The sequence below is a fragment of the Dendrobates tinctorius genome, unplaced genomic scaffold, assembly GCF_039654945.1.
Source record: "Dendrobates tinctorius isolate UK_male_01 unplaced genomic scaffold, ASM3965494v1 ptg000021l, whole genome shotgun sequence".
NCBI classification, from domain to species: Eukaryota; Metazoa; Chordata; class Amphibia; order Anura; family Dendrobatidae; genus Dendrobates; species Dendrobates tinctorius.
Genome location: NW_027361689.1, coordinates 2,401,610 through 2,414,434, shown reverse-complemented (window position 1 = coordinate 2,414,434; position 12,825 = coordinate 2,401,610). Strand labels below are relative to the sequence as shown.

The window sequence follows — 12,825 nt, the reverse complement described above, 5'->3', positions numbered from 1 at the left end:
ACTGTAGGGACCATGTTCTTTTCTTTGAATGCCTCCTTCTTTTTTTTTTTTTTTTTTTTTTTTGTCCTGTAAACTATGTTGATGCCTTTGCCCAAAAAGCTCTACTTTTGTCTCATCTGACCAGAGAACATTCTTCCAAAACGTTTTAGGCTTTTTCAGGTAAGTTTTGGCAAACTCCAGCCTGGCTTTTTTGTCTCGGGGTAAGAAGTGGGGTCTTCCTGGGTTTCCTACCATACAGTCCCTTTTCATTCAGACGCCGACGGATAGTACGGGTTGACACCGTTATACCCTCGGACTGCATGGCAGCTTGAACTTGTTTGGATGTTAGTCGAGGTTCTTTATCCAACATCCGCACAATCTTGCGTTGAAATCTCTTGTCAATTTTTCTTTTCCTTCCACATCTAGGGAGGTTAGCCACAGTGCCATGGGCTTTAAAGTTCGATGACACTGCGCACGGTAGACACAGGAACATTCAGGTCTTTGGAGATGGACTTGTAGCCTTGAGATTGCTCATGCTTCCTCACAGTTTGGTTTCTCAAGTCCTCAGTCAGTTTTTTGGTCTTCTTTCTTTTCTCCATGCTCAATGTGGTACACACAAGGACACAGGACAGAGGTTGAGTCAACTTTAATCCATGTTAACTGGCTGCAAGTGTGATTTAGTTATTGCCAACACCTGTTAGGTGCCACAGGTAAGTTACAGGTGCTGTTAATTACACAAATTAGAGAAGCATCACATGATTTTTCGAACAGTGCCAATACTTTTGTCCACCCTCTTTTTTATGTTTGGTGTGGAATTATATCCAATTTGGCTTTAGGACAATTCTTTTTGTGTTTTTTCATTTAAGACAAATTAAGTGAAGATAATAATAACAAAGAATTTGTGTTTGCAGTCATTTTCAGGAAGAAACTGAGTATTATCTGACAGAATTGCAGGGGTGTCAATACTTTTGGCCACAACTCTGTGTGTGTGTGTGTGTGTGTGTGTGTGTGTGTGTATGTATGTGTGTATGTATGTATGTATATGTGTATGTGTATATGTATATATATATATATATATATATATATATATATATATATATATATATATATATATATATATATATATACACAATTGATGTACACGCTGTAAGGGAAATGAATAATGAAACTATAAAATGGCCATTTTCTGGTCTGCATATCTCTTGCAAAAATACACTAAAAATGATCATACTTTGTGTGTTATGAAAAATTGTACCTGTAACACCTTTCCCGACATTGGCGTACTGGTTCCCTTTTACCCCATTTAAAAATAAATTAAAAATAAAAAAGATATTTGATATCGCCGCAGCTGTAGAACGCCAGTCTGTCAAAATGTGAAAGTTATTAACCCAATCAGTAATTGGATGACATCTTAACACAAGAGGAAATGTATCTTTCTTTTTGTTTTTATAAATTTCCAGATTTTATTTTCATCACCTGAATAAAAAGGGCCCAATTTACTAAGACTAGTATTTAGCAAGCCCGTCTTAAAGGGATTGTCCCATGAACAAAGTTCATTTTAATCAATAGATCTTGAAAGGAAAATAAGTTCCACAATTTGATGTATTAAAGAATGTTCCTGTGCTGAGATAATCTTCTAAATGTGCCCGAGAGTATACACACAGGACAGCCTGGGATCGCAGCTGCTGCTTTCTGTGAGATAAAACACATTTTAAATTAGGCAGGGAAATGTTTTACCTCACAGAAAGCAGCTGCGATCCCAGGCTGTCCTGTCTGTGTAATCTCTTTTGCATCCTCCTTGAATAGGAGATGTGGTAGGTGCAGACCATGTTCCTGCTCAGTCACACACAGCTTTTAGATCCTTCCCTGGACAGACTTTGATGCTCTGTGTCTTGATTCTGTGCTCAATCTTGCCATGGTTTATAAATCGTGTCTTCCACAACCCATTTTGTAGCAGAGTTTTGCCTCCTACGCAGCTGTTTTTGTTTCAGATAGAGACTGTGTTTCAACCTAAATATGAAAATGATCATTTATCACACGTTTGATATAATTAGTTACTCACGAACCTGAATATAACTCTACAAAATCCTTCACTTTGTGCAAGTGTAAATAGAAGAATTGATGCACGTTTGAAGGCAAAAGGCGGTCCCTCCAAATATTGATTTGATTTATTTTGTTAACATATTAACGCGTGTATTTTTAAAAACTTTTTTTTTTTTTTTACTATGCATCATGGTTTGCACACCTGCCTAAAACATATGCAAGGTTTAATTTTAATTGGACAGTGACCTATACACCATGTCCTCTGGGTACCCCTCGCTGACACGTTCCCTTAATTGGTGTTCTCCTTTACATTACACGTGGACAAAATTGTTGGTACCTTTTATTAAACTAAGACAACAATGGTCATTGAAATGATGGTACCCCTAGAAAAGTGAAAATTATTTTACTATATAGACATGTCAAACTAAGGTACATTCTGTAATTAGCATCACAGATCAGTCAGTCTACTTGAAGGGTGAAAAGTAGTCACTGTGCTGTTTGCCATCATGGTGTATACCACACTGTACTTGGACCAAAGGAAGCTAAGGAGAGAGTTGTCTGAAGAGATTAGAAAGAAAATGATAGACTAACATGTAAAACGTAAAGGCTAGAAGACCATTTCCAAACAGCTGAATGTTTCTGGAATTACAGTTACACCTATTATTCAGAAGTTTAAGGTCAATGGATTTGTTACCAACCTCCCTGAACGTGGCTGCAAGAGGAAAATTGATGACAAATTGAAAAGACAGAAAACACTAATAGTAACAAAAGAGCCCAGAACAACTTTCAAAGATTAGAGGTGAACTTGAGGTCAAGGTGCATCCGTGTCAGCTAGTGGGCTTCACGGAAGACGCCTAAGGAGGAAACCACCAGTAAAAGCGAGACTGGAACACGTTAAAATGCATATTGACAAGCCACAAAGCTTCTGGGAGAATTTCCTTTGTATATATAAGACAAAACTGGAGCTTTTGGGCAAATCACATCACCTCTATGTACAGACGCAAAAATGAAGAATGAAAAGAACATTGTATCTAGAGAGAAATTTGGAGGAGGCTTGGTTATTTTTTGAGGCTTCTTTGCTGCATCTGGCACAGAGTGTCTTGAATATGTGTAGAGTACAATGAAATTCTGGAGCAAAATGTGCTGCTCCGTATCAGAAAGCTTAGTCTGAGTCATAGGTTGTGGAACCTCCAACAGGATAATGACCCAAAACACACCGCTAAAAACACCCAAGAATGGCGAAGAGCAAAGCATCAAACTTTTCTGAAGTGGTTCTATGAGCCCTGATCTCAATCCTGTTGAACACCTGTGGAAGGAGATCAGACTTGCTGGAGAGAAGGCACCTTCATACCAGAGTCAACTTTTGCAGCTTGCTCAATAGAAGTTGCCAAAATACCTGTGGACAGGTGCAGACTAGGGTTGCTCGAATAGCTTCGGATAACTTCTTACCCAAATGTCTATAGTGCTGATTATCGGGAGCGCTCCAGGTATCCGGGTTCCCGATGCTATAGCTATTCGGATAAGAACTTATGTGAAGCTATTTGCTCATCCCTAGTGCAGACATCTCATTGAGAGTTACAGAAAAACAATTTGCCTCGAAAGGTTGTGCAACAAAATACTAAGTTAAGGCACCATCTCTTTTGTCCTGGCCATTTTCATTAGTTTTCTTTCTGTTGCACCACAACTCAAAATCAATTTTTATTAGTTGATATTCGGTAAATTTAAATTGAAAATTAAGGAACCAAAAAATTTGTCAGTGTGGATTTGCAAATTACTAACCTGGTTTATTGTGCAACCAACCCACGTGTCCATAGTGTCTTTCTGCTGGGAACGAAACCAATAAACAATGAAAATCTGTGGGGGAACCTAATAGTGACTATTCAAATTTTTTGCAGCACCTCTTCAGTGAAAACAGAGAAAATTAACCATCACATGGTTCCCAATTAATTCTTTGGACTGTCTGTGTAATCCTATAACTTAACTTAAATTCTACTTAGACAAGAGTTTTCTTGGGTCGTGTGCGCATTAGACCCCACATACGGACCAAGTGTATTCAATGTACTAGTGCACTTGTGTGGAAAATTCCACAGCATTGTATAGACTATAGGGGTGGCATGGTGGCTCAGTGGTTAGCACTGCAGCCTTGCAGTGCTGGAGTCCTGAGTTCAAATCCCACCAAGGTCAACATCTGCAAGGAGTTTGTATGTTCTCCCAGTGTTTGTGTGGGTTTCCTCCGGGTACTCCGGTTTCCTCCCACACTCCAAAGACATACTGATTGGGAATCTAGATTGTGAGCCCCATCGGGGCTGTGGAAATAATGGTGCTATATAAATGAGTAAAATAAATAAAGCAGCTCCTGCACCCATCAGCAATATGGCTGAGCACATAGAGAACCTCCCGTCTGCATTTTGCAGACCTGATTGGCCGTTTTTCGTTTTATATGGCCGCTTGAGCCCAATCTTAAAGTTCCTATTTTCAAGCCCTCTTCTCTTTCCTATGCTACACTTTCTTCCTTTTGTTTTCCAGCTGAAGATATTTTATGAAGAGCACTTGCATCTGGATGACGAGATCCGCTACATCCTGGAAGGAAGTGGTTACTTTGATGTGCGGGATAAGCAGGAACGATGGATTAGGATTTCCATGGAAAAAGGAGACCTGATAACACTTCCAGCCGGCATCTACCACCGCTTCACACTGGATGAGAAAGTGTGTGGTACTGCCCTATCGTTTGGGTCAATAATACCTAGAGGGAAATGTATATTTCTGGTTGAGAACTGCACATAATAAAATATGAAGGTCATCCGGGTCTTTTTTTGGGCTCTTCTGCCTTACGTCCAGGGACAGTAGGAGGAATGGTAAAGATTTAGGACCTGAGTAGAATGCCTTTGCACGAAGGCCATGGCATAGTTACTCCCAATAGTTGGGTCATTGCTCCTCTGCTAACGTCTCTTTTCTTCTTTCTAGAACTACGTGAAAGCAATGAGATTGTTTGTCGGAGAGCCAGTGTGGACCCCGTATAACCGGCCTGCGGATGACTTTGAGGCTCGCACCAAGTATCTTACATTTTTGGCTCAGAAGGCGTAAAAGACTTGGTATAATAAGATATTTTAATATAAGATGTACTGTATGTAAAATAGGATCCAACAAATATGTGAACCTTTGACAGTACCTCTGTGTAAGGGCTGTACAATATTTCCTTGTATTACTTAGAGGACATGTCATTCTAGCAACTTGCTGGCTGCCCAGTGTCTTAAAACTTGGTTTGGTCCATATAGGACTTTATAGGGACATCTAAAAAGTGTATTTAGATGTTGAAATGCCATCCTTTATTCACCACAATGTGCCAAATTAAAAAAAAAAAAAGCAGAAAATAGAAACAACATTTTATATTTTAGATATTTGTAGAGGAGAGCTCACTTCAAAATCAAGAGGTCACGTCTACAAATATCTGCCACCTCGCATGTGTGAGCAGCCGGTATCTGACACCTGTTTTATCTCAAGAGGGTATCCCCATCTCCAAGATCCTATCCAATATGTAATAGGTGTAGTAATATAGTTCTTCTGAATGTTGCTTACCTCATGTGCAGGGCATTATAGTAGCTTTGGCATCCGTGGTTACTACCACTCATAGGCCGGAGTCACACTACAGCGAGATACGGCCGAGTCTCGCAGGTTAAAACCAAGCTCTGGCACCAGCACTCCGGAGCGGAGCGTGCAGCTCCATGTATTGCTGTGCGGCTGCACGCTCCGCTCTGGAGTGCCGGTGCCAGAGCTTGGTTTTACTGTGTGTGATCCCGGCCATATAGTGAGTTAGTTGCTAGTGGTCGTAATCATGGATACCAAAGCTACTGCAATGCCCTGCACATTGGGTAAGCGACATAGGTTATCAGAAGGACAATACTACATATGTTGCTTACCCCATGTGCAGGGCATTGCAGTAGCTTAGGTATGTATGGTTACAAGCACTCATCGTGATAGACATGCATGGCTACGACCACTCAGTTATATCTAAAGCCCCCGTTACACACTGCGATATCGCTAGCAATATCGCTGTAACGTCACCGATTTTGTGACGCAGCAGCGATATTGCTAGCGATATCGCTATGTCTGATACCTCCGACCGGCTCCCCCGCTGATTACTGCTGATCGCGCGAGAACGTCTTGGACCATTTCTCGTCGTCAGCTTCCTGTGGCGCCGATGAGCGACGCGTGGATGCGGGCGGGAGGACGTCAGGATCGCCGCGTCTGACAGGTAACGACCCCTGCTATGTCGCTGGTGAGATCTGCCTGTGTGGCAGCTCACTAGCGCCCACTTAGCGATGCAACAGCGATCCATATCGTTGTCGGGATCGCTGGTGCATCGCTAAGTGTAACGGTACCCTAAGCTACTACAATGCCCTGCACATGGGGTAAGCGACATTCAGAAGAACTATACTATTCTAATTGGAGGTATTTGCTATTATTATGGCTGCTGTTATTTGTAGAGATGAGGAGGGCCTGATTACCCCTTTAAAGTGAATAGGGATGAACTACAATTACACAGACAATCCAAGGAATAGTATCTAGATAGACGCTGATACTATACCACCGATTTTCCAGGACTGCTTGATCTTCTACTGGAATTGGATCTCCTAGAAGAGCTGGCACCCCAGGGGGATGTTGGATATTTCGCACGATGGCATCATACATGCAGAAAACATCCTGGATTGCCAAGATGGACGGAGAAGTGTTGGGCACATCCCAGAAACAAAATTAGCAGCTTTTCAATCCAGCAAATGTAATTCTGTAACACTAATATAATGTAAAAATTGTAGCAAACCAGTAGTTCTGCTCTTATAGAGACCCTACCATGTAAGAAAGAGATCAGGGACAGCAGCTGCCGGAGGAGGATGCAGACATCAGTCTACGGTCCGGGCTGCGGTAATTACTCTGTGATAAATCCTCACTTTCCTGTTCGTCTTTGTTGAAATCAATATCAATTCCCTGACACTGCGCAAGTATCGGACCGGGCAACTAATCCTCCTGCTGTGAACTGCTGAAAAGTAATGATCATAATAAAGGTTTAGTTTTGGAGACCCGGTCCTGGTCCTCCTATCGGTGCACTGTTGTATAATGCCCCTATAAATGGCTACAGGTGGTTATTGCCGCAGTCTGATGAATAATCAAAAGACAGGGATAGCTTAATGAATATATGCAGAAAGTTCTCCTGTTGTGGATTAGTTTATTCAGAAAAACATTCAATGAACAAGTCCACGTGAAAGATATTAGTACATCCCATATTATATATATTTTTTATAGGGGCCTATAGGGCTAGCAGGGTGAGCCGCTAACGAGCAGGGGTGCCCGTGCGCAGGTTACAGGGCGCCAACCGCCGCTGTCACGTAGGGTGAATTAGGATTTTTGCAGGGCCAGGCACCCCCCTGTGGTATTTAATGTTATATATTGGTGTCGGCGTAGTATTCACAGTGTATAATTTTGCATTTCAATACATTGAAATAAAGATGGAATGGTGTAAAGCAGCTGCCACTGGACTCTGGAGCGGTGGAAACTTGTGCTGTAGAGTGACCTATCACACTTCTCTGTCTGGCATCTGATGAATGAATCTAAGTTTGGCAAATAAAAAGCCAATGTCACCTGCCTGACTGTACTGGGGCAGCAGTGAAACTTTGTGAGGGATGGATAACACCAGGGGGTTGTTTTTCCAAGGCTTGGCCTAGGCATGTTCGTTCTAGTGAAGCAAAGTCTTAATGCTTCAGAAGTTTTGGACAACCGTATGTTTTTATCCTGATCTGTTCTAGCATGCCTATGCCCTACTACATAAAACAAGGTCCATTAACTCATGGGCTGGAGGAGTTTGGTGTGGAAGAACTTGACTGTTGTGCAAAGTGCCCTGAACTCAGCCCCACTGCACACCTGTGGGTGGAAGTAGACCAGATGTTACCATCTGGGCCTTTCATGCAACATCAGTGTCTTGACAATCTCACGAATGATCTTCTAGATCAGTAATCCCAAACCTTTTTTTTTTACGCACGAGAGCCACATTGAGCTCTAAACGATGTTCATTAGCCACATTCATCACCATCCCCCCTAATAGTTACACGCAGAAACTGGTGTGAGGACAACAGAGCTGCTCCACATCACTTATAGGCACCATTCTTCCAGGCGTGCCCACTTTACCTGCATTCAGAATTTTTACATCAAGCACATTCCCCTCACTGGTTGTATCATCCTAGCTGCAGCGTACCATATGTATCTCCATTCCCACCCAGTATATGAGCATTAGATTTGCTGTTCTGTGTAGGGCTATGCAGAAAAGTCATCACCTGGAGGTCAGCTCTATGACCTAATTCTAATACACTAAGCTAGCAGACAGCTGCGAGCCACACATCATCGGTCCGTGAGCCACACATCATAGGGTCACAAACCACACAGTGTAGATCCGTAAACCACATGTTAAGGACACCTGTTGTAGATGGGAAAAGATTCCTATAGACACCATGCAAAATCTTGTAGAAAGTCTTACCTGAAGAATGGAAGTTGTTAGAACTGTAAAGGGACCAACTCCAAATTAACCTCTTAGGATTTAGGTTTGGATGTCATAAAAGCTCCAGCAGATATAACATGAAGGGGTCCCAATACCATCGTGCAGTGTATTCACACCAGCATGCCAGTCCTCAGTAAATCTCATTACCACATATTACAGATCCAAGTGATTTGTATGAAGCCTAATAATTGGAACATTAGGTTCCCACTTTGTTTTATTGGATGTACTGGTTTGCGATAGCCAACAGCTATAGTGGTGGACCTGCTCACAAGAGCTTACAATCTATACTGTGGAATATGCTGGAGCTGTAACATAGTTTTGAAGGCTGAAGGAAGACCTTATGTCCATCTAGTTCAGCCTATTTTTAGTGCAGCTGTTCTGCATTATTGATCCTGGGGAAGGCAAAAAACCCACAGAGTAGAAGCTAATTTTCTCCATAGGGAAAAAAATTCCTTCCCCTAAGCTGGGTCAACCATCTACCTATAATATTCTATTATTCATAACCTTCTATACGGTTACTCACAAGAAAAGCATCCATTCCTTTCTTAAATTCATTCAGTGAGTTGGCCATCACCACTTCCTCAGGAAGAGAATTCCAGAGCCTCACTGCTCTTACCGTGAAGAACCCTCTTCTATGCTGGTGCAGAAATGGTCTTTCCTCCAAACGAAGAGAATGCCCCCTTGTTCTTGTCACAGTCCTTGGTACAAACAGTTCATTGGAGAGATCTCTTTATTGCCCTCTGATATACTTGTACATATATATTAAGTCTCCCCTAAGTCTTCTCTTTTCTAGGGTAAATAGACCTAATTTTGATAACCTTTCTGGGTATTGTAGTGAACCAACTCCATTTATCATTTAGTAGCCCGCCTTTGAACCCTTTCAAGTTCAGTAATGTCTTTCTTGAGCACCGGCGTCCAAAATTGCACACAATACTCCCAAGTGTGGTCTGACGAGTGATTTGTACAGGGGGGGAATTATGTTTTCATCTCGTGTCCCCAGACCTCTTCTAATGCATCCCATGACCCTATTTGCTTTGGTGGCAGCTGCCTGACACTGGGCACTCCAATTTAGCTTCTTATTGACTAAGATGCCTGTCTTTTTCCATGTCTGATTTCCCCAGCAGTTTCCCATTTAGTAAGTAATTGTAGCATCTGCTTCTCCTTCCCATGTGCATAACCTTACACTTATCTGTGCTAAACCTCATTTGCCATTTTTCAGCCCAATTCTCCAATTTATTCAAATCTGTCTGTAGTTGCAAACTGTCCTCCTTTGTGTTAACTACCTTACATAGTTTTGTATCATCTGAAAATACTGATATTTTACTGTGTAAGCCATCCACTAGATCATTAATAAATATATTAAATAGTAGGGGGCCCAATACAGAACCCTGTGGTACCCCACTAGTAACCCTGGCCCAATCTGAGTATGCACCATTAATAACCACTCTTTGTTTTCTATCACTAAGCCAGCTACCTACCCATCTACACACATTTTCCCCTAGCCCAAGCTTTCTCATCTTACTTACCAATCTTTTATGTGGGACAGTGTCAAATGCTTTAGAGAAGTCGAGATAAATGACATCCAATGATTCTCCTTGGTCCATTTGAGAGCTTACATCCTCATAGAAGCTGATCAGGTTAGTCTGACAGGAGCGATCCTTCATGAATCAATGTTGATATGGAGTTAAACATTTATTAACATTGAGATATTCCATAATGGTATCCCTTAGAAACCCTTCAAAAATTTTACCCACAACAGATGTTAAGCTTACCGGCCTATAGTTTCCAGGTTCCCTTTTACACCCCTTTTTGAATATTGGTACCACATTTGCTTGCCGCCAATCAAAAGGAACAGACCCTGTTTCTATAGAGTATTTAAATATAAGGAATAGAGGCCTGTCTATCACATTACTTAACTCCCTTAATAACCGAGGGTGAATGCCATCAGGGCCTGGTGATTTGTCAATTTTAATCTTACTACACAAGATCTACAAATCTTACTATACAAAAAAGTATTCTTGGGATGAGCAGAAATTTTACTATACAAGAAAGTATTCTTGGGATGAGCAGAAATTTATCATGAGAATCCAGCTTTTCACTAATGATACAATAGGTCTGAGATGAAAGAGATAATTAGTCTTCACACTGTGATGATCCAAGTGCGGCTCCTGCTCTCTCTCCTGCGCGCCGCACAGTTATTTGCAGAGGTAGAGACACATTTGATTACTGGCTCGTTCAGAAGCAAACAATGGTGCGATATGAGCAGGGAACGCATGCACACCTGGAAGTGAGAGGGCCGCTGATCTAGGAAGGGAATAATCCATGAATTATAGAAGACACACCGGAGCCCAGGAGCACAACGTGAGACCGTCAGACATGGGAACATACTCTGTATTCCACCGCTGTACGAGGAGGAGAAGATCTCTGAAGTATAGCTTACAAGTCTGATATATTAATGTGATGTAAGATGCTTCATGTTCAGTGCACAGGGGACATCGCTCGAAGATTTAGATGTTCCTTCGCCAGCTGATAAAAATAAATCTATTCAGGAGCTCATTCAGATAGGATCTTCGCAACTTTTATATAATCCACCTCTAAGAAAGTGATAACCCAGGACATAACAAGAAGCAATGTGTGTGTAGTTATAGAATGATTCGCAAAAGTCCCAAAGTTCACAGGCGTAGATCGCATACGTAAAAAGAAAGTATTTGTCTTCCTATCAGCTGTAGATCAGTAATTTGTCATCAGATTTGTTGGCCAAAATCAGGAGTGGGTGCAAAACACAAGAGTACAGATCTTTCTGGTGTAGTCTTTTTCCATTATGGACCCACTCCTGGTTTTGGCCTACAACTATTAATGGCAAAGTACTGCCGTGTGAATGGTGACCTTACAATGTCTTGCTATTAGTCTTTTGTATCTCAATCCTTCCCTCTTGAGGACCTCAGTTTGTGTGGTTGAGAATCCCCAAAACGACAGCATGGAGGTGGATCATACAACTGGCATAAAAGGGAACACCTCTGAACTTGTCTTGGACTCGCCCATTTTAGATGAATAATGTTACACAGATCAGATCTCTTGAATGTGTGATTTAGATTATTTGGTTGGTTGGAAGTCTTGTGGTAGTGCTAGGACCCCAGCAATTCCAAAAAACATTGGAACCGATCAATCAAGACTAGCTAGTGTAGCGTATGCTTGCATTACGTCAGTCTAGCTGCAGTACAGGGCGTCAATTCATTAAAAGACACTAACCACTTAAAGAAGCCCTCGTCCTCCCAGCAACATTTTTATCCTCTTAATATACAGCAGTTACCACAATATAAAGCGCAGTGTACTTACAATTGCTTATTTTGCCTTTCTACCCAGGTCTTTCCTTTACCATTAGGTCTATAACATCATGAATCCTAAGCTCTATGTAGAAAAAGTAATTTTCCCTACATGAGTCATCACTACAAAACTCCGAGGTAGGGGGGAGAAGGGAGAATCTGAGTAAGGAGTAGAAGAGGGGGATGACTCATGCAGGTAAAAGAAACTTGCTGTTTCACAGAGCGCTTTGCGTTCCATGTACCATCGGCCTTGCCTGCATCTCATCTACAGGATGTGACGTCAGTATGGGCCAAGAAGTGGAAGTCAAGGTATTGTGAAGCATGGTGCGTTCCAATGGAGATGAATGTGAGGTATTCTCCCTGTGAGAATGCGGTGTGTGCTTTTGTTTGGCATTACATGTGTCCACTATATAGGATTCTAGCCTTGGACCATTATCTGACTCTGCCATACAGGAAGAGTTCAGGAGTTGTCCTTTATCCTCTGCACTAATATGAAGACCATAATTTGTGCTTTACATCCCCTGATTCTTCAGTGATGAAATGCACATAGGGACGGTGTAGGGCTTCCTTCATAGGGCCAGATGTGGACTGCCCTTCTTAGGGTGGGAGCCTTGGACTTTAATCTTTGATTGCCCCAATAGGGATGTAGAGGTCGAGACCATTGCCCAGACTTCCTTGGATGCCATCATCACTAGTGAAGTGGCTCCTGAATCTGACTAATCAGGGCCATGAGTTGGTAAGCCAAACCTATGATTCTGACTCCTCAATTTCCATAACACCGACACCACCAAAATGGGCTCCGTCTCAGACTCCACAACTCCGACTCCACAGCCCTGTGACTAATGACAACAATTGGGTGAGATCACTCCATTTTTCAATTATTTGCTCCCTTTATTGTGGGGTTATTTGTTCACCCAGATTTGTATTATGTTTTCC

General features: G+C 41.9%; 1 protein-coding gene across 1 annotated transcript in view; it reads left to right on the top strand.

The window, feature by feature from the left end:
* Nucleotides 1-7,541, top strand: part of ADI1 (acireductone dioxygenase 1) — a 41,096-nt gene extending 33,555 nt beyond the window's left edge. Inside the window, exons 3-5 of the mRNA XM_073568153.1 lie at nucleotides 4,549-4,728; nucleotides 4,987-5,114; nucleotides 6,622-7,541. Of these exons, the coding sequence (XP_073424254.1) occupies nucleotides 4,549-4,728; nucleotides 4,987-5,106 (300 nt within the window). The 3' untranslated portion in view covers nucleotides 5,107-5,114; nucleotides 6,622-7,541. The remainder of the gene's footprint in view (nucleotides 1-4,548; nucleotides 4,729-4,986; nucleotides 5,115-6,621) is intronic.
* The last annotated feature ends 5,284 nt before the right edge of the window (nucleotides 7,542-12,825 follow it).